Here is a 21784-nt window from a genome sequence, read left to right on the forward strand (position 1 = left end):
CAAGGGTTAAAGTTATTTACCATTAAAATGTTTAACTTTTATCCCCTCATTTTTCAAATAAAACTGAAACCCTGGGAAGATGTACCTTAGCTTCCTCAGGGTTTCAGAACCTTGTGGCAGCACTACTCATTTGTGGGCTGGAAAAGCATGTGAAGAGAACCAAGATGTGATCTCAATGTGTGGAACCAGGGTGTGATCCTAGGGTATGGATCCCAGGGTATGATCCTAGGGCATGGATTTTATTTTATTTATTTATTTATTTTTTTTTTTTTTTTGGGGGGCATGGATTTTAGAATCTGATCCTTGCTGTGGGACCCTGGTATGTTCAGGTCACTAAGAGCATCCATTTCCTCCTCTATGAAATCAGGAATCTAACAGAAACACGCCCAAACAAAAATACACTTTATATCACAGAAATAATTGGCAAAAAACAAAGCAACAGCAATGGCAGCCCCCAAAACACCACATATACACACATTCATACTCACTAGAGGATATCTCCAGATTTGAAAGAGCTTATCCAAGGCAGGAGACCTAGGTAAGCAAAGAACAAATAAACAAACAAACAAGAATAATATTTAATGAAAAGTTTCCAGGTAAAGCAAGAAAGAAAAGTTCCTCCCCCCAGTCACAGAGACCCGTTTAGGCCAAGGTTAGGACAGACTTCTGCAGATGGAAGAAATGTCTTTTCCTCATTATGAGTTCAGACCACATGGTCAAGAACAAAATATCTTCAGGGCAGTACTTACTTTAATAGGTCAACTGGTAAAAGAGGTGATTATATCAAACAGGAGACTGAACTTGGAGGACTCACGTCCATCATCACCCATCAAGCCTGAGCTCACGGCAGCCTCACTTCCTGGGCCTAGTGTGCAGGGGCCTGGGGCTCTCATCAGCCTCTACTAATGGTGGTATGGTCATCTTAACGAGGAGAAGGGCACAGGCAGTACATCACTTTGATACAGGTGGGCAAGGTGCCCAGGCCCTGCTCTTCTACATGCCCTCTTTGGAGCTTCTAGCTCCCTCCAGGGCCTGGACAGGCTGAGGCAGCACTGCCATCTGAGAGGGCTCCTCAAGCCCAGATGAGGATGCAGAGAACTCAGTCCCTGTTTCTCCCCTCCTCAGTGCTCTCTGACCCTCTGCCCTGAACGAGGGGTCAATCGGATGCCCAAAGGGGCATCACATTCTAGAAATGCAGAGATTAAGGTCTAACAATTTCAAGAGAAGACATAGTGGGGAGTATTATTCTACGTTTGTGCTAATATAATTCTAAATGGTAAATTTAACAAAACCAGAAAACCACCATTCTCATTTTCCTGTACACACTGGGCAAGATTTATATTTGCGCTCATCAACGAAGCACTGCAAGGACATTTGAGAGAGTCACCGGAAGGCAGTATTCACAGGTGGCATGATGCAAATGTGGCATTGCAAGTAATGATGGATCCAGCATTAAGTAACAGGTATAAGGGAATCGCAGAGACCAATAGGTCTATATTGTTTCAATACACACCGCTACAGCTCTGGGAGTCATAACAGTGCTGCTACCTTTCCCTCATGATGAGGGATAAGAGAATAGCCTGGAATAGTGCATTTGACAAGAAAGAACAGAAAGAGATGGAGCCAGGACACTCCCAAGCATCCTCACACACACTGACTGGACAAGAAACAAATCCGTAGGACCACTTCTCCGCCAATTCATCTATGTTGCCCTCGCTAAATCACCACCTCACACATGAGCCCATGAGTTTTGTCATTCTTTGTTTTGATCAAGTTGTTTATACAGATAGCCCCATGAAAAATATTTGCCCAAGGCCCTGCACACCCTGGAGATTCCTTGGGCAGGGGGGAGTCATTCTGAGGCAGAGGAATGGGGTTTGTGGGGAAGAGCTGGGCAGAAGCCTGTTTAGGAAAGTGTGTTCAAACTTGAGGACAGGAGAACCTGGTTATGAGTGGAGGCTTTTGTTCCCTTCAAATAATTGTCATGTGCCCCTCCAAAGCCTCCCCAAGTATGATAAAAATAAATCATAAAAAAAGAAAACTGAACAAAATTAAAGGTTTGAACACTTTAGGTTAATGTCAAAGAGGAAGTATAGCAGAGTAGTTAAGAAGAGTAGCTTCCAAAGCCAGTTACCCTGAGCTCAAAGCCCACCTCTGTCATTTATAGTCATGTGACCTTGAACCTATCGAGCCTCAGTACTCTGCTCTGTAAAAATGGGGCAATAACAGGACCTCTCATTGACATGCTATCTGTATAATAAGTAACTCTCATTGACGGACTATCTGTATAATAAATGCTTGCTCAATCAGTGTAAACTACTATTATTTGTCTGTAGAGGGAATAAGCCAACCATATTCAGAAAAAAAAAAAAATCCCAGACCTGCTTCTATAAAATTCAGTTAATTATCCCAGTTGTCTTTAAATTTAGTATACTTCAATTTTTTTTAAGTGTTTTTAAAAGGATATGAATCTTCCAATATAAAATCACACTGTATCCTAGTAAGGATAGACAAAAACAAATCAATTCATACCTACAAACACTGTGATCTTTATAGAATTGCATAGATTAAAAGAATAACTTAAATTTAAATCAAGAAAAAAGGTTGGGGATCCCTGGGTGGCTCGGCGGTTTAGCGCCGCCTTCAGCCCGGGGGCTAATCCTGGAGTCCAGGGATTGAGTCCCACATCAGGCTTCCTGCATGGAGCCTGCTTCTCCCTCTGCCTGTGTCTCTGCCTCTTTCTGTGTGTGTGTGTGTCTCTCATGAATAAATAAATAAACTCTTAAAAAAAAAAAGAAAAAAGAAAAAAGGTTGACTACAAAGCAACAGCATTTGGAGAGATGATGGACATTTCCAGAACACAGTGGAATCGTGTCTTTAATGTAATGAGGGAAAGCATTTATCACCCTAGTATTCTATACCTAAATGGTCTATCTTTTAAGAATGAGAGTGAGATCTTTATATCTTCTATTTTTACTTACTCTAATACACACAGCATAAAAACATAGGGCATCCCTAAATCCATGCAAGTTCAGGTCTTCTCATGCTTTCTGTCCCTCCACCAGTAAGACTGTCACCCCTAAACCCCCTCAGTATGAAAACTGGCAGCCACCTATGTGACTAAAGAATGTATTGAGAATGCCTGAATCCACACTCTGGACTGAGAAAAGCATACAAGTTTATGGGGTATTAAACCCAAGTATATTTGCTCCCTATGCTGCAGCAGCTGATAAGCAAAAATTCTATGACCATTTATATAGAACCACATTCCAACTCTTGGGGCTCCAAGCCCCTATACCGTTGGCTAATAGGAAGTTCCATCTTTTGTAGCAGTATCCTCCCTAACCTTTAAAGATCTCTCAGAATTTACATGTGAAATGCAAATGTACCTCCATCTGCCCCCCTGCTGGTCCTAAGAAGGGTCATGCTCCTTCCTGGAGTGCCCAGGAGGCCCCACATAAAAACAGAACCTCCGCCTGCACCCTCCCTCAGCTCTCACCCAGTGCCCTGCCACCCTGCCTGCCTCACAGATGCTCCTCATCCCCTCCCCTGTGGAGTCCAGATTACCATTTTCTGGCTTCCTCCAGGCCACCCTGATACGACTGCCCCACCAGAGCAGAACTCCCTCTGACCTCGGTGGCCCCTCTCTCCCCAGAATGGGCTGCCTTCCCCTCCTGAGACCCAGTTCCCTCCCAGAGCCGCGTGGGCCCCTACTGATACAGCTCTGAACCTGTAATTCCTAAAGGGCTTTTTCAAAAGTCATTTTGTTTCTGCTATACATTAACCACAAAAGAACTAATTCTAAAGTTTAAAAAAAAAGACAATTATGTGAAAAACGGCTCAAAACCATGAAATAGATGCTGATTATAAATATAGGCTTGAGGCATTATGAAATGAGGCAGCTCTAAATTTTCAAAGAACAAAGAGAAAGCAAGAGGACTTTTTAAATATCAAAAGGACTTTCAGGTTATAATTAGTAAATTGACTAACCTTTTTAAAGGTAAAAATGAATTTCTAAAGCCTAAGGCATTCATGGGATTCTAGAATACTGTAAGCCTAGGAGATGGCCTCTGTCCACCTCCTCATTTTGCCAATGAGAAGACAAAAGGTTACATGACTTTCCCAAGGCCACCAAACATGTTTGTGGCTGTCAGAATTTGAATCAGCGCTCCTGACCGGCTTCTTCAGGTCCTTTCCACTCAGTCTACAATAAAAGCTATGTTCCCAAATGCACAAGGATCCCCAGAATTACATGAACAAATGCATGGATGGAAGTGGTTGCTGTCGACGTGGTGGTGGCGGAGGAGCTAGCAGGGCTGGTGGTATATACATGTGCTGAGGGGTGAGGACAGTTCAAGGGCAACTCGAGGCCATGTCAGCCAAAGCTGAGATTCAGTTATAACAGGGTCCATCTAAGAAATTGATGGACTGAGGAACAGGATGCAGCAGGTATAGGCAAATCAATTAAACGTATTGATTAACAAAATGAAATAATACAGCAACCGAGTAGCAACAGGGTCATAAGGATATCTCAGTGTGGGATTGCCATGCATTTGTGGCTATTCCCAGAACAGGGAACACCTCCTAACAGTGAGACTCCTTGACAGCACACATTGTGGAAACCCAGCGATATCTGGAGATTGCTCTTTCCGTGCAAGGCTCTCAGGTAGGCCTTGCCGACACAGGGGTAAGCAGGAAAGCAAGACAAGTTTCTGCTCTATACCCTATCTTTAAAGGTTTTGCTTTTTGGTTTTTGATTTTTTAATCACAGGGGGCAGGGGGGTCGCTTGGCTGAACGAGACGGGTTGCCAAGACCTGCCCACCTGTCCCGGAGAGGCCCTACAGGCTGGAAGAACCCTGGTTGTCTCTTGGAGAGAAGTCACATACCCTTGAAGTCTGCGTGTAGCCATCTGCTTTGTGGCCCACAGTGCCACCGTGTGGTAGGCACCAGTTGGCTGATCCTGCACAAAATCTAACTGAAGCAGTAGCAGGCTTTAAGCCAACAACAGATCACTTCGGGGCACAGGCCCCGAAGCATTTTCTCTGTGTGGCTACCGCGCTGAACCAATGCAAAGAGGCACTGGAGCCTTAGGTTGCAAGAGACCTTATGACCAGCTCTAGGCCCCAGTTCTCACCGATCTCCCCTCGTAAGGTGGGCCCGTGGTCAGAACCGAGGAATCAGTGAGCAGCAGGCGGTTCTCTGATGCTTGAGACCACCCATTTGACCCAGGCCGCTGATGGGTTCTGTGGAGTAGGAAATGCAGCTTCAGCTTCTATAGGAGCCTAGCAATGACCAGCTAGTGGCAGCAGCAGGACAATTCGGATCCTCATCCTGCCCTGGATCAGGTTCTTGAACCCGCCACCCTCTCGCCTTTATTTTAAGTCCCCTCTTACCCCCTTGGAAATAGTTTTCTTTTTGGTACTTTGCATAGGTTAGTTCCACTGTCTTGTCTTGTCATTAGGTAGAACAATGTATGAAGACACTCCCAGCACAAGAAGTGGCCCAGCTCAGCATATCAGATGGCAAGTGTCTGTTCTGTGAACATTGGAGCCATCCAGGGCTCAGACACCCCTCCTCCTCCCTACAGAACTCAGCAAGTGGTAGAGCCAGCAGCTCCATTTTCTGCCCTTTATTCTAAAGATGGAGCCTGCAGCAGCATCTCCAGGAGGAAGACAGGCTTGTGGCCATTTGTAATAGCACAGGCATGAAAACAGACATAGAGCAAGCCATGAAGGATGATTCAGTCCAGTCCTTTCTTCCTAAATCTAGAAAAGACTTGATGGATCTTTGTAACTCCCCTCAGAAACTGGCAGCAGAGGAGGAGGGCAGAGGCAAGCAAAAGAAGTACAAGATTCCACTTGAGGTTCTGTTGACTTTAGAGGTTGCTTGATTTGAATTCCCTATAAACTTAGAGTTTGATTATAGTATGTAAATCAGCTTATCTTTTTTCACGTTAGACTTTCCAAAGCTGAAAATGGGCTTAGTCTTCATCTCAGTTATATACTACTACCAAGTTCCAGCCATGAGACCAAAGCATCTTCTACTCCTAAATTGTGGGTTTATATTTTTAGATGATTTCAGGTTGTAACCTTGAACTTCTTACTAACTTCCAATCAATGTCATCCCTATGTGTCTAGGTTAAACTTTTTTTTTTAAAGATTTTATTTATTTATTCATGATAGACATAGAGAGAGAGAGAGGTAGAGATACAGGCAGAGGGAGAAGCAGGCTCCATGCAAGGAGCCCGACGTGGGACTCGATCCCGGGACTCCAGGATCACACCCTGGGCCAAAGGCAGGCAGGTGCTAAACCACTGAGCCACCCAGGGATCCCCAAACTTTTTTTTAAAGTAAGCTCTATGGACTCAAACTCACAACCCTGAGGTCAAGAGTCACATGCCCTTCCAAGAGAGCCAGCCAAGCACCCCTAAGTTAAACATACTTTTGAAGTTACTTCAGAAGATACAACTAATTATGGGGCACCTGGGTGACTCAGTCAGTTAGATGTCCAATTCTTGATTTGGGCTAAGGTCTTGATCTCAGGGTAGTGAGATCAAGCCCCACATGAAGCCCCACATAGAACCCCACCTCGAGCACCCTCCCACCCTCGAGCCCCACCTCTTGCTATCAAACTCTGCATAGAGCCCCGTACTCAGCAGAGAATCTGCTTCTCTTCCTCCCCCTCTCCAGTGCCCCTTTCCCCTGCACACATTGTGTGCTCTCATGTGCACACTCTCTAAAATAAATAAATCTTTTTTTAAAAAGATACAACTAATTAAACTATTTTTTCTCATATGGAATCATGCAATCATAGAATGTAAGAGCTTGTGGGGTCCACAGATACAACTCAGTGCAGTGATTCCCAAGTGCCAGGCTATGGACCAGTCTACAATCAAGTGTTGTGCTATATGAAATGAAGAAAATGAAGGGTTGGTGTCATTGTGAGGGGGGGGCCAATGATCTACTCTTGGGAAGTTCCGTCTTCAAGACTAACTCAAATCTTACTCTTCTTGTACTAAAATGTTCTTCATAAAATAATAGCTTGGGACACCTGAGTGGCTCAGTCAGTTGAGCATCTGACTTTTGATTTCGGCTCAGGTCATGATCTCAGGGTGGTGAGATCAAGCCCAGAGCCGGGCACTGTGCTCAGCGTGGAGCCTGCTTAGGATTTTTCGTCTTCATCTGCCCCTCCCCTCACTCCATGCACACTCTCTCTCATTCTCTCTCAAATAAATAAATAAAATCTTTTTTAAAAACTGAAATAATAAATGATAGTACTAGCATGTGGTGACTATTGTATACTTTTTTTTCTTTCACGTTCTTACTTGACAAAATAAAAGTTGGGAATGTTGGATCACCAGCAAAACTTTATGTTAAGTGAACTGACCACACACTGCCACCACATACTACCAGGGATTTACGCTCCCTTTTTAAAAAGCAAGCCTTATGAGAATCCAGAAAAGGAAGAATTGTGAAGAATGGGACACTGCACTTGGAAGTATTTAAAAGATACCCCTAGGGCAGCCCGGGTGGCTCAGTGGTTTAGCACCGCCTTCAGCCCAGGGCCTGATCCTGGAGACCTGGGATCGAGTCCCACGTCGGGCTCCCTGCATGGAGCCTGCTTCTCCCTCTGCCACTCTTGCTCTCTCTCTCTCTCTCTCTCTCTCTCATGAATAAATAAATAAAATCTTTTAAAAAAATAAAATAAAAATAAGAAATAAATAAAAGATACCCCTATTAAGGCCCAAATAATTTCTGTGGTATGCAACAAAAAGGAAAAGTTAGTCACATCAACTGAGGGGGAGAAAAGGATATGATCAGGCAATTTGTACAAGGAGAAATAGAAATACTTGATATGAAAATGAAAAATAACAAAACAGGGGAGCCTGGTGGCTCAGCGGTTTAGCGCTGCCTTTCAGCCCAGGGCATGATCCTGGAGACCAGGGATCAAGTCTCACGTAGGCTCCCTGCATGGAGCCTGCTTCTCCCTCTCCTGTGTCTCTGCCTCTCTCTTCTGTGTCTCTCATGAATAAATAAAATCTTAAAAAATAGAAAAATAAAATACTAAACAACATCAATTTTTTAAAAATGAACTTTCATTTTTCACTCATCACATTGTCACAACATTTCAAGATGAAGGATACCCCCTGGTGGCAAGGGAATGTGAAAATGTGCAAGCACCGCAAACATTAAGATAAACTAGCTCAGGTTTTCTGGAGAGCATTTGGCCATTGGTAACAAAAATTCCCAAAAGGACATGGTTAGGAAGGGGTGTACTACTTGCTGGGAAGAGGACTTCAAGCAAGTTTTGTTGAGGACTGCTCTACGTGTCAACAGTGACTTGTTGTGTAATGATCGTTTTTGGTTTTTTTGTTTTTTGTTTTTTGTTTTTTTTAGGTTCGAGAGTGCTTTAATGGGGAGCGCTCCTGGGCAAGGTTCCATGACTCGGAGAGGTGGCCAGAGTCAGGGAAGTCGCCTGTAATGATTGTAATACTTGCACCACTTCCCTGACAGCTGTGAGGTTCAACCACTGAATATCCATGAGCAACTTGGACCAGGGCCTGGCATATAACATGGTTTTCATTATTACGTTGGTCCAGCAGCCTCACTTCTAGGTATTTATCCTAAGGAAATATTAAGTACACAAGGATGTATATATGCATTTGTTTATCACTTCATGATTTATCAAAGGCCAAAAGTGGAAATAGCTGGTTAGATAAATTTTTGCAATCTTTACCTCGTAATACTATGGGCCCATTAAATATGCTTATATTGATACATATCATATTTATAATCTGTTTCCAAGAAAGGAAATCAAGCTAGAGAAGAATAAATATAGTGGAACCCTGGGAAGGAGACATATGTGTTTTTTTAATCAGTGCATATGTATCTAGATATTAACAGTGGTTGAATTTGGGGGTTGCTCAAATTTATTTCTTTTTTTTGATATCTGTGTCTTCCAGTTTTTCTGCATCAATCTTCTGGTTTGCATAGTTTTAAAATAATTTAATAAGTTACATATCGTAATGGTTAGTCTCAATTTGACTAAGCTAAGCGATGCTCCAATAGCTGGTAAACATTCTTTATGGATATGTCTCTCAGGATGTTTCTGGAAGAGATTAGCACTTAAATCAGTAGACTGAGTGAAGAAGATCCATCCTCCCCAATGTGGGTGGGCATCATCCAATCTTTTGGGGACCAGAATAGAACAAAAAGTCAGAGGAAGGATGAGTTAGCTCTCTCTTCTTGAGCTGGGACATCTATCTTCTCTCGCCCTTGGACATCGTAGCTTCTGGGTTTGGGACCTTTGGACACCAGCAGGTTTCCTTGTTCTCCAACCTATAGATGGCAGATCATGGGACTCCTCCGCCTCTATAACCATATCAGCCAATTCCTATAGCAAATCCCCTCTTTATATCTATACCTATATCCTCTTGTTTCTGTTTCTCTGGAGAACCCTGATTAATACACTTATGTCCCAAAGTTCCTATAAATCTTGTCAAAAATTCTAAAATATATTTGAAAGTGGGGAGGGATGAGCAGCATAGAAATACAAAACTAGGAATGTCTGGGTGGCTCAGCAGTTGAGCGTCTGCCTTTGGCTCAGGGCGTGATCCTGGAGTCCTGGGATCGAGTCCCACGTCGGGCTCCCTGCATGGAGCCTGCTTCTCTCTCTATGTCTCTACCTTTCTGTGTGTGTCTCTCATGAATAAATAAATAAAATCTTAAAAAAAAAAAAGAAATACAAAACTAATATGTTAGTCTCCAAGTAGATAGAAAAACACACTTGGAAACATATAACTTCATAGCAAATACTCAGGAAGAGAGTCCTTCTCATTGATAATTATCAATGTAAGCACATGTGTGCACACACACCTCTTTCACTTAGGTTCCACACCCCCGCCCCGAAAAGCAGAGCCTGAGGCAAGGACTTGGGAACAGGTTCATTTATTTCAGAGGTGCTCCCAAAAAGTGGACATGAGAATGAAAAAAAAAATGGAACCCTGGGGAGAAAGGCCAATCAAAGGCATAGTTAATAGGGAGTACCTGCCACAAGCAACTGGGATTCATTCCCACTGGGGGACTCTCTGAGAAACTGTGGGATAGACCCTGGCATTGTCATGCAAAAGCACTGGCAGGCTGGGACAATTACTCCACAGCTGCCCTGCCTCCTGGGTGGCAGGCTGCCCTGGTAGGGTCAGCTCTCCCAAGCTTTGGGGTCACACCTGCAAATACACGGCACAGCCTCTCCCAGCGTCAGAGATAAGCCTGGGGCCAAAAAGCAGAGCGCCCAGGGAGCAGGTGTGATGGGAGGGGCTGGCATCCCATGCTGCTCTGTGTGCTCAGGCCTGCAGGGGTCAGGATGCAGAGAGCGGGACCCCAGGATGTGGCACCACAGTCTTTTGTAGCTCCCCTGCCCAAACCCAGTGAATAGGAAATCGTGACTTTGTCAGGAGACTCCTGGGAGGGAGATGAACCCACCAAGCTTCCCACTCACTGCCCCTTCCCCTCCTCACACAGTCACCGGGATCACCGGGCACAGGTCCTCAGCTGTTGAAAGGTGTGAGATATACAAAGGGAATTTACCCCACACACACCCCCGGCCAGGGCTGCACTCACCCCCAGTCCCACATCGGGCGCTTCATAAGCTGGGCTCTGGCCTCACCCAGCAGCCTGGTGCCACGGCAACCCCCAAGCCTACTCACGGCCTGCCCTCTGCCCTCTGCAATGCCCTTCCCTGCTGCCTTCCCCTAGTTCCTTCCACCGAAACTTCTGGGCCTGGCCAGTGTCAGGAGGTCAAAAGAAGCCAGGATGGAGGGCTGGGGAGGGCAAGAGACCCCAGGTCGGGGGAGAGACAGAGGAGAGAGAGACAAAGCGAGCAAGACGGGCGGCCAGCTGGGTTCCTAACGGCTGAGGCTGGGTGTCAGGATGAGCACCTGTGGGGGACAAGCACTTGTCACAGTATTTCTGAAATCTGTAACCAAAGGGGACCCATCAAGTGGAAGACGAGTAAATTCAGCTGCACCTCTGTACTCTTTTACTTTGCCTTTACATTTCCCCGGCCCCCTTGAGCCGAGAGGTCTGAGGCTCACCCTCCCGTCCCTTCGGCGGCCTCACTAAACCTTTCCTTGCGGCCTATTCCAAGTCTCAGTCATTGTCTCTGCTGCACAACGAACATGCAGACAGACTGGGGCTCCTCTCCGTGAGGCTTGGAGTCACTAGGCTGGGTCTCCCTTTAGGCAAAAAAAAACTTCTGAGGGATGAAGTGGGCTAACAGGTGGGGGCACTGGGGCCTGGCCCTTTCTGCCCAGTGGGGACTCCCCGCTCTGCAGCTCCCACCAGGTTGGCAGAGATGTCAGCCCTGCGAGGCAATCTGGGGGCTCCCTCTCCTCTCACGGGGTGGGACCTGCACTGCTCTCTGAGGGCTCCCCCTGCCCATCCTGCTTCCTCCCCCTTCAGCCCAACAAACCCCTGGCCCACCGAACTCCATCTTGGCAACTGCATACCAAGGACCTCACCTAATACCACAGAGGTGCAGCTTGCTTTGCCTCATTGTGCCCCCGCTGGAGCCCCCAAAATAATGAATACACACAAGTTAAAACCTTTGTGCTATATTTCAATGATCACATATAATAAATAAGTGCTTTTCACATTAAAAAAATACAGTGGTTGCATATATAATCTAATTTTGGAAATAATATCAAACATTAAATGTGTGGTCCCTTAAGCAGGAGGCCCCAGCTAGGTGGCTCTCCTTCCTTCCTGCCCATGCGGAAGCACAGCCAGACATCAGGTCTGCAAGATCATCCCTGGCTGCACTGGGTGGTCCATGCTACGCTCCCATAACACCCTAATCTCTGTGACTAGATGATTACCAAGTACTTCCATTCCAGTCAGAGTCACCTCTGACAGCCCCCCAATTTGGCAGGGAGAGGCTGAAGGTCCTGGCACAGAGCAAGCAGTCAGTAAATGACTGAGGCATATGTCCCCAAAAGGACACCATATACTGTAAGACTCATCTATACAGTGTTCCCACAGATTTACAAAATGCCAGGGACTAAAGATCAAGTGGCTCCTTCAGTCTGGAGTGCACATGGAGGTCGGGAAAGGAAACTGCTCATTATAACCTTTCCTCAAGCCAAGGGACCCAGGGGTACCCAGCCAGGCACCCCTGGGGCTCTGGAACAGGATCCCTCACAGGCAGGAGGGAAGAAATTCTATCCACATTCTGCTGTGCTTCTCTGCAAAGGAGAAGACTTCTTGGTTACTGGTGAAGACAAGAGGCCCAGCAGCCTCTTCTGTTGCGGGTGCCCTAAGCTAGCCTCAGCGAGGCTCTGAGGCAGGATCACCAGCCAGGGACCCTGGGTCACATAGGGATCCAAGGGCTGGCATTAAACATCTCCAGTGGCTTCATTTCTAGTTTCTGGCCCTGGGTCTTGAAGAATTCTATCAAGGAAGACAAGTCACTCTCATCATCAGAAAGCTGCGGAGAGATAAGGAAAAAAAGAAAATACATTCTGACAAGAGGATGAAAATGCTCGATAGACATGATGGCAAGATACAGGTCTAGAAAAAGCAGAAGGGAGACACATCTTCTCCTGCTTTATCACCTCTCCCTGTCTTTGAAGACCTGATTCAGAGACCTGTAGTCAGAGTGATTTCAAACCCTCCTGAAATGTTATTGGCCAAACCAAAGCAGGCTCTTTGGAAAGGCTTAGGGCAAATCAGGTTGTTCTTATAATTTAAACGTTGTCCAGATTTTTAAATTCTCCACATTGATGGAGTTAAAAGCCCAGAGCCTTGACTTTTCTGAATTACTGAGCTGAGTGCAGCAGGGGCTACAGTGCCCCCCAACCCAACCTCCTCTCAGACAGCTTCTCCGGGGCCAGGTAAACACCCTGACTAGAGGATGAGCAAGGCAGCTCCAGAGCACCAACAAGCCTCGTCTGGAAAGGGTATGGCCTGCAGCCAACACGAGAGCCCAGAGTGGGCCAAGGGCGCAGGCTACCCCGGACTACAGTTCCTTGGGCACTGAAGCCACCTGGGCTTTGATGGGAACATCCTATGCTTTTTCTCGCGAATGTAAGAGACAGTGAGGTCACCTGCAATGGCTCATTAGGGCCAAGACTGACACTCACTAGACCCCAACCCCAGGACCCCTAAACTTGGAGTTGACTCTGTTGGAAATGGCAAGGCAACCTCCAAGAGCCCTACCTGAGACTCCGATCCTGGCACGGCAGCCCTCCGGGGCCCACCTTTGGACGGCAAGAACAGCTTAATCCCTCCATGAGGCTTCTGCACTGGAACGTCTAGCTCTTCCTCAAAGTTTTTGACTAATGACTGCACCATTGTTTCTGAAAAGAAACCGGAGGGACTATATCAGAGAATGAATGCCGCATCTTCATACAACATGACTAGGCTCTGGCGTGGATAGAGGGAGTGTGGAGAAGGGTCAAGAGGAAGAAGGAAAGGTAGCCAAAAAGAATGAAAAGAACAGCAAACACAGAGAGATGACTTTTTTTTTTTTTTTTTTTTTTTTTTTTTTGCAGTAAGCCAGCAGTTTATTTGAATGTGTTCAGTGGAAGAAGGAGTGAGATCAAGGCTGTAGCTTTGGCCATGCCCACAAGTGGTACTAAGCCTATCGGGCTGCTGCCGAGGCCACCCATACCACCACACAGCTGTTCTCACAACCATGGCCACGTGTTCACCTTCCCCAGCCCTGAGAGCCAGCCCCCCGCGAGGGCTCCCTCCACCTGACCACCCTAAAGTTCTTGCCTTGTCCTGCTCCTCACCCAGACCTGGCACCAGCAGGTCTGGGCTCTGCCTTCTTGCTGCCCAGCCCTGGGCAGAGAACAAGGCCACCAGGGAGGAGGTGGGTGACAGGAACTGCCTAGGAAGTGGCTACACCCTTCTAACAGGCCTCCCCTCCCAGCACCCGCCCCAGGCCAGACTTGGATCCAAGCAGCAGCCACCGCTGCCCTGGTCCTCTGGTCAGACGTGTGGGGAAGGAGGCCAGCACTGCAGTCCCCACTTCCCATCAACATGGGCGACTGGGGGCACAGGGCTACTTCAGCCACCAGGTTCCCTGGCCCTAGTGAAACACAGAGCCATGTACAACGTGTACCAATGAAAAGACGCTGCGACCATCCTACACATATAGCTGCACCTAACCACGTGGCTGCGCACAGAGGCTTAGGAAGCCGTGCTTCCCTCTCGCTGGGTGGCAGAGGTGGACCTCCACTCAGCTGGGATGTGAAAAGCAAGACCAACAAGCAAATACAGCCTCCTTCAACATCTTCACTGAGAAGAAAAGAAATGTTGTAAATAGAAATCATCACAGAGGGACCGAGGGCCAGAGGGGTTTCTGCAAACTCTATGCGGGAAAGGGGGTGGGCAGCCCAGGTGGCTCAGCGGTTTAGCGCCGCCTTCAGCCCAGGGCATGATCCTGGACACCCGGGATCGAGTCCTGCATCGGGCTCCCTGCATGGAGTCTGCTCCTCTCTCTGCCTATGTCTCTGCCTCTCTCTCTCTCTGTGTCTCTCATGAATAAATAAATCAATCTTAAACAAAATAAAAAAAAGGAAGGGGGCCTAAGCAGGGACATAGATTATCGATAGACTCCTGGCAACCTGCTAAACTATGGTGATACCCTGGGCGTACTCAGGAACGCCCAGGGAGCAGGGCGCCAACCACCACCTCATAAGATTCAAATGTCAGAGGGTCTGAGCAGACGTCTGGTGCTACAACAGCCCTAGGTTCATCGATTCGTTCAAGAACTGCTTGTTAAAGGACACCTGGGAGGCTCAGTTAGTTCAGCATCCGACTCTTGATTTTGGCTCAGGTCATGAACTCAGGATTGTGAGATCGAGTCCCGAGTTGGACTCTGTGCTCAGCAAGGAGTCTGCTTGAGATTCTCTCTTCCTCTTCCCCTGCCCCTTTCTCTGCTCACTCATTCACACACCCGTGACCCCTCTCTCAAATAAATAAGTAAAATCTTTTCAAGAAAGAAAGAATTGTTCGTTAAGGGCTACTTTGTGCCAGGCGTTGTGTTCCTCACCCCTGATTAATTGTCTTGTCCTGACACCTCATTTTACAGCAAAGGAACCAAAACCCCTCACTCAAGCACAAGCAGGTAGCAAACGACAGAGCTCAGACTGTATCAGAGGACTCCTGACTCCTGCTTCCAACACCCTGCCACCCTATCATCCCACCTGGTTGCTATCAGTACTTCTCCAAAGCTCTGGTTCTGGTGGATTCCATGTGACAAAACAAGGGGCAAAATAAACCTCACTCAGATTCTTTCTTCTGATATCTCTGCAATCCCAGGAGAATGTCTACTGGGACAAAAGGTCATTCTCTCCAAGTCACAATGAGTTGCCAAATCAGAAAACGCAAAGAATATTATAGGGTATTTCCAGAACTAGAGAAATCTGAGCTGGAGAGCTCAGCTCACTCACCTGAGGAAGCCAGCCTACCTGAGCTCTTGCCAGGAGGTTGGGGAATCTCCTCCAAAGTCTCAATGTCAGAGAATTCCAAGTCAGCCAGTGACTGAGGCCTAAAAGGATCTTGTAGGGGCTGGTGAAATATCTGCTGCTCTGTGTCCTCTTCCAAACTGAATGGGGACTTACTGTCACAGAGGGGAAGAAATGAAGGCTATATGGACCAGAAAAACTTTACAAGCCATACCTTGCCACTTGCAAGTGGGTTTGGTTTGCCCCGTCAGCCAGCCCTGCTCCTTCTTTGGGCACAGGTGACAGCCAAGAGTCACCCTGGAGTACAGCAGCCACACCAGCAACGCTGTTAGAAGATGAGGACCGAACCCTTCCCGACCAGTAACTAAGCCTCAAGGAAGAGATGGGGAAGGAAAGGGTAGGTTTCTCCTGGCTGAGAGCCAAGGACTCGGTCTCTTGATGAGAGCTTAAGATGGACCCCACCTGAGGACCCTCATGTTCACTTCTGTCTCGGTCCCTCACCTGTCTCTGGAGCGGAGCTGCCTGAGGCTGCGAGTGCAGAGTGTGGGACTCACCTTAGCCCACGCCTCAGGGACGCAGGGGAGTCGAGGTGTCCGTGTGCTCTCTGATGTGGAATAGGGGCAGGTACCTGAGCCAGGCCAGGGCCATGGCCATTGAGGCTCTGATGAGTTTCCATGGGTACCTCTACCACCGAGCATGGCAATGCCACAGGAAGGGTCCTGGGCTTTGGCTTTGGCTGGGCCTCTTTGATGACCTTTGGGCCCCGCTGCCTTTGTACTAGAAACAGAGATAGAAAAAAGTTCCAGGGCATGACCATGTGGGCCCTCGAGCCTGAAGGGAGGTTCCAGAATGCTAGAAATGGACAAGTCACTCTATCAATCTGTACCGTAATAACTACAGCCAATATAATCAATGCCCCCACCCCCAGGCATCCTGCCGCCTGCCAGACTCGGGCTTGGGACCCACCCACAGTTCTCCAAGAGAGACCAGGAGAGAAGCTGGTGTTCCAGGGTCATGTCATCACTCCAGGAGTCCCACAGGAGTTGGCAGATCTGAAGAGGGGCCCAGCTGGTCCGCAGCTGAGCCCTCCCAGTGCCGTCCGAGGGGCTGGCCTCACCAACAGCACCTATCCTCTCTACCCACCTGGCCTGCAGCCAGCAGAGTGCAGGCCACCTGCAGGAAGGCCATGCTGCCACCAGAGGTTGCCACACGACCACATGGGCATCCAGACCACCAAGTCCCCCCCAAACTTGCGGGTGGCAGGAGTGCTAAAGGCAGGCCCGCAGACCCTCCTTTTTCTGAATTGCATCAAGTCCCATTAGGGCAGGATGGGAGGCAGGGGGATCCAGGATCAGCTTTTTTTTCTTTCTTTTTATGGAAAGAGACGTGCGTTGCAGGGGATCAGGGTAAGTAAGTACTGTTCCACTGTTCCCGTGAAACGCACGTGTGTGGGCTGTCACTGGGTAAAACGTGTTTCTGACTGTGGTTCAAGATAGAAAGCATCTGGAATACACTGCTCTCAGATAATGCATTGACACAGAAGTGGATCGCCTAGGACGGACAGGCCAGAGGGAAGGGGAAAGCAGACCAACTGGCTGAGGCGAAGTAACGACAGCTAACTACTGCACACAGACGACAGCACCCACCGAGCCCAGAGCCCTTAGGAGAGTGTCCTTCTCCTTCCTCGCCCGAGGCTGTGAGAGATCCAGGCACTCAATCGACACACACAGTTCCACGGAAGGAAGGGGTAGGTGCAAACCCAGGTCATGGGCCACCCCAAATCTAGGACTCTTGCCACTCATGGGCGGGTCTCATTCCACAGCTTTGGGCCAGAACAAAAGCAACACTATCTAAGCAGAGATCAGAGGTGCCCATTCACACAACACTTATGGGACCTAGGAAAGGAGCATGTGGGCATGGGCTGGAAAGAGAGATCAAGAAAATGTTCTTGCCTTGTCCTGCTGCCGAGGCCACCCATGCCACCACACAGCTGTTCTCACAACCATGGCCACGTGTTCACCTTCCCCAGCCCTGAGAGCCAGCCCCCCGCGAGAGCTCTTTCCACCTGACCACCCTAAAGTTCTTGCCTTGTCCTGCTCCTCACCGAGACCTGGCACCAGAGGTCTGGGCTCTGCCTTCTTGCTGCCCAGCCCTGGGCAGAGAACAAGGCCACCAGGGAGGAGGTGGGTGACAGGAACTGCCTAGGAAGTGGCTACACCCTTCTAACAGGCCTCCCCTCCCAGCACCCGCCCCAGGCCAGACTTGGATCCAAGCAGCAGACACCGCTGCCCTGGTCCTCTGGTCAGACGTGTGGGGAAGGAGGCCAGCACTGCAGTCCCCACGTCCTATCAACATGGGCTACTTTGGGCACAGGGCGACGTCAGCCACCAGGTTCCCTGGCCCTAGTGAAACACAGAGCCATGTACAACGTGTACCAATGAAAAGACGCTGTGACCATCCTACACATATAGCTGCACCTAACCACGTGGCTGCGCACAGAGGCTTAGGAAGCCGTGCTTCCCTCTCGCTGGGTGGCAGAGGTGGACCTCCACTCAGCTGGGATGTGAAAAGCAAGACCAACAAGCAAATACAGCCTCCTTCAACATCTTCACTGAGAAGAAAAGAAATGTTGTAAATAGAAATCATCATAGAGGGACCGAGGGCCAGAGGGGTTTCTGCAAACTCTATGCGGGAAGGGGGCGGGCAGCCCGGGTGGCTCAGCGGTTTAGCGCCGCCTTCAGCCCAGGGCGTGATCCTGGACACCCGGAATCGAGTCCTGCATCGGGCTCCCTGCATGGAGTCTGCTCCTCTCTCTGCCTGTGTCTCTGCCTCTCTCTCTGTGTGTGTCTCTCATGAATAAATAAATCAATCTTAAAAAAAAAAAAAAAAAAAAAGAAAGAAAAAAACGAAGGGGGCCTAAGCAGGGACATAGATTATCGATAGACTCCTGGCAACCTGCTAAACTATGGTGATACCCAGACCTCAGGAACGCCCAGGAGCAGGGCGCCAACCACCACCTCATAAGATTCAAATGTCAGAGGGTCTGAGCAGACGTCTGGTGCTACAACAGCCCTAGGTTCATCGATTCGTTCAAGAACTGCTTGTTAAAGGACACCTGGGAGGCTCAGTTAGTTCAGCATCCGACTCTTGATTTTGGCTCAGGTCATGAACTCAGGATTGTGAGATCGAGTCCCGAGTCGGACTCTGTGCTCAGCAAGGAGTCTGCTTGAGATTCTCTCTTCCTCTTCCCCTGCCCCTTTCTCTGCTCACTCATTCACACACCCGTGACCCCTCTCTCAAATAAATAAGTAAAATCTTTTCAAGAAAGAAAGAATTGTTCGTTAAGGGCTACTTTGTGCCAGGCGTTGTGTTCCTCACCCCTGATTAATTGTCTTCTCCTGACACCTCATTTTACAGCAAAGGAACCAAAACCCCTCACTCAAGCACAAGCAGGAACAAACGACAGAGCTCAGACTGTATCAGAGGACTCCTGACTCCTGCTTCCAACACCCTGCTACCCTATCGTCCCACCTGGTTGCTATCAGTACTTCTCCAAAGCTCTGGTTCTGGTGGATTCCATGTGACAAAACAAGGGGCAAAATAAACCTCACTCAGATTCTTTCTTCTGATATCTCTGCAATCCCAGGAAAATGTCTACTGGGACAAAAGGTCATTCTCTCCAAGTCACAATGAGTTGCCAAATCAGAAAACGCAAAGAATATTATAGGGTATTTCCAGAACTAGAGAAATCTGAGCTGGAGAGCTCAGCTCACTCACCTGAGGAAGCCAGCCTACCTGAGCTCTTTTCAGGGGGTTGGGGAATCTCCTCCAAGGTCTCAATGTCAGAGCATTCCCAGTCAGCCCGTGACTGGGGCCTAAAAGGATCTTGTAGAGGCTGGAGAAATGTCTGCTGCTCTGCGTCCTCTTCCAAACTGAATGGGGACTTACTGTCACAGAGGGGAAGAAATGAAGGCTATATGGACCAGAAAAACTTTACAAGCCATACCTTGCCACTTGCAAGTGGGTTTGGTTTGCCCCGTCAGCCAGCCCTGCTCCTTCTTTGGGCACAAGAAGCCAAGAGTCACCCTGGAGTACAGCAGCCACACCAGCAACGCTGTTAGAAGATGAGGACCTAACCCTTCCCGACCAGTAACTAAGGCTCAAGGAAGAGATGGGGAAGGAAAGGGTAGGTTTGTCATGGCTGAGAGCCAAGTACTCGGTCTCGTCATGAGAGCTTGGAATGGACCCCATCTGAGGCCCCTCATGTTCACTTCTATCTCGGTCCCTCGCCTGTATCTGGAGCAGGGCTGCCTGAGGCTGCGAGTGCAGAGTGTGGGACTCACCTTAGCCCACGCCTCAGGGACGCAGGGGAGTCGAAGTGTCCGTGTGCTCTCTGATGTGGAATAGGGGCAGGTACCCGAGCCAGGCCAGGGCCATGGCCTTTGAGGCTCTGACGAGTTTCCATGGGTACCTCTGCCACCGAGGATGGCAATGCCACAGGAAGGGTCCTGGGCTTTGGCTTTGCCTGGGCCTCTTTGATGACCTTTGGGCCCCACTGCCTTTGTACTAGAAACAGAGATAGAAAAAAGTTCCAGGGCATGACCATGTGGGCGCTCGAGCCAGAAGGGAGGTTCCAGAATGCTAGAAATGGACAAGTCACTCTATCACTCTGTACCGTAATAACCACAGCCAATATAATCATTGCCCCCACCCCCAGGCATCCTGCCGCCTGCCAGACTCGGGCTTGGGACCCACCCACAGTTCTCCAAGAGAGACCAGGAGAGAAGATGGTGTTCCAGAGTCATGTCATCACTCCAGGAGTCCCACAGGAGTTGGCAGGTCTGAAGAGGGGCCCAGCTGGTCCGCAGCTGAGCCCTCCCAGTGCCGACCGAGGGGCTGGCCTCACCAACAGCACCTATCCTCTCTACCCACCTGGCCTGCAGCCAGCGGAGTGCAGGCCACCTGCAGGAAGGCCATGCTGCCACCAGAGGTTGCCACACGACCACATGGGCATCCAGACCACCAAGTCTCTCCAAACTTGCGGGTGGCAGGAGTGCTAAAGGCAGGCCCGCAGACCCTCCTTTTTCTGAATTGCATCAAGTCCCATTAGGGCAGGATGGGAGGCAGGGGGATCCAGGATCAGCTTTTTTTTCTTTCTTTTTATGGAAAGAGACGTGCGTTGCAGGGGATCAGGGTAAGTAAGTACTGTTCCACTGTTCCCGTGAAACGCACGTGTGTGGGCTGTCACTGGGTAAAACGTGTTTCTGACTGTGGTTCAAGATAGAAAGCATCTGGAATACACTGCTCTCAGATAATGCATTGACACAGAAGTGGACCTCCTAGGACGGGCAGGCCAGAGGGAAGGGGAAAGCAGACCAACTGGCTGAGGCAAAGTAACGACAGCTAACTACTGCACACAGACTACAGCACCCACCGAGCCCAGAGCCCTTAGGAGAGTGTCCTTCTCCTTCCTCGCCCGAGGCTGTGAGAGATCCAGGCACTCAATCGACACCCACAGTTCCACGGAAGGAAGGGGTAGGTGCAAACCCAGGTCATGGGCCACCCCAAATCTAGGACTCTTGCCACTCTTGGGCGGGTCTCATTCCACAGCTTTGGGCCAGAACAAAAGCAACACTATCTAAGCAGAGATCAGAGGTGCCCATTCACACAACACTTATGGGACCTAGGAAAGGAGCATGTGGGCATGGGCTGGAAAGAGAGATCAAGAAAATGTTCTTGCCTTGTCCTGCTGCCGAGGCCACCCATGCCACCACACAGCTGTTCTCACAACCATGGCCACGTGTTCACCTTCCCCAGCCCCGAGAGCCAGTCCCCAGCGAGGGCTCTCTCCACCTGACCACCGAAAAGTTCTTGCCTTGTCCTGCTCCTCACCCAGACCTGGCACCAGAGGTCTGGGCTCTGCCTTCTTGCTGCCCAGCCCTGGGCAGAGAACAAGGCCACCAGGGAGGAGGTGGGTGACAGGAACTGCCTAGGAAGTGGCTGCACCCTTCTAACAGGCCTCCCCTCCCAGCACCCGCCCCAGGCCAGACTTGGATCCAAGCAGCAGCCATCGCTGCCCTGGTCTTCTGGTCAGACGTGTGGGGAAGGAGGCCAGCACTGCAGTCCCCACTTCCCATCAACATGGGCTACTGGGGGCACAGGGCTACTTCAGCCACTAGGTTCCCTGACCCTACTGAAACACAGAGCCATGTACAACGTGTACCAATGAAAAGACGCTGCGACCATCCTACGCATATAGCTGCACCTAACCACGTGGCTGCGCACAGAGGCTTAGGAAGCCGTGCTTCCCT

At 49.0% G+C, this 21784-nt stretch overlaps 1 protein-coding gene across 2 annotated transcripts in view; it reads right to left on the reverse strand.

Annotated features, from left to right (window-relative positions):
* Positions 1–488: 488 nt before the first annotated feature.
* Positions 489–21784, reverse strand: part of DZIP1L (DAZ interacting zinc finger protein 1 like) — a 73954-nt gene continuing 52658 nt past the window's right edge. The window contains exons 20-25 of one of the 2 annotated variants that reach the window (XM_072726943.1): positions 19817–20039; positions 19269–19420; positions 16028–16250; positions 15477–15628; positions 13216–13355; positions 489–534 (exon numbers count right to left, since the gene is read on the reverse strand). In XM_072726943.1, coding sequence (XP_072583044.1) covers positions 517–534; positions 13216–13355; positions 15477–15628; positions 16028–16250; positions 19269–19420; positions 19817–20039 — 908 coding nt within the window. In that variant the 3' untranslated portion in view covers positions 489–516. Of the gene's footprint in view, positions 535–13215; positions 13356–15476; positions 15629–16027; positions 16251–19268; positions 19421–19816; positions 20040–21784 lie in introns of those variants that run through there. The other variant, XR_011995281.1, reaches the window with a different exon arrangement.

The sequence above is a fragment of the Vulpes vulpes genome, chromosome 11, assembly GCF_048418805.1.
Source record: "Vulpes vulpes isolate BD-2025 chromosome 11, VulVul3, whole genome shotgun sequence".
In the NCBI taxonomy this organism is placed as follows: Eukaryota; Metazoa; Chordata; class Mammalia; order Carnivora; family Canidae; genus Vulpes; species Vulpes vulpes.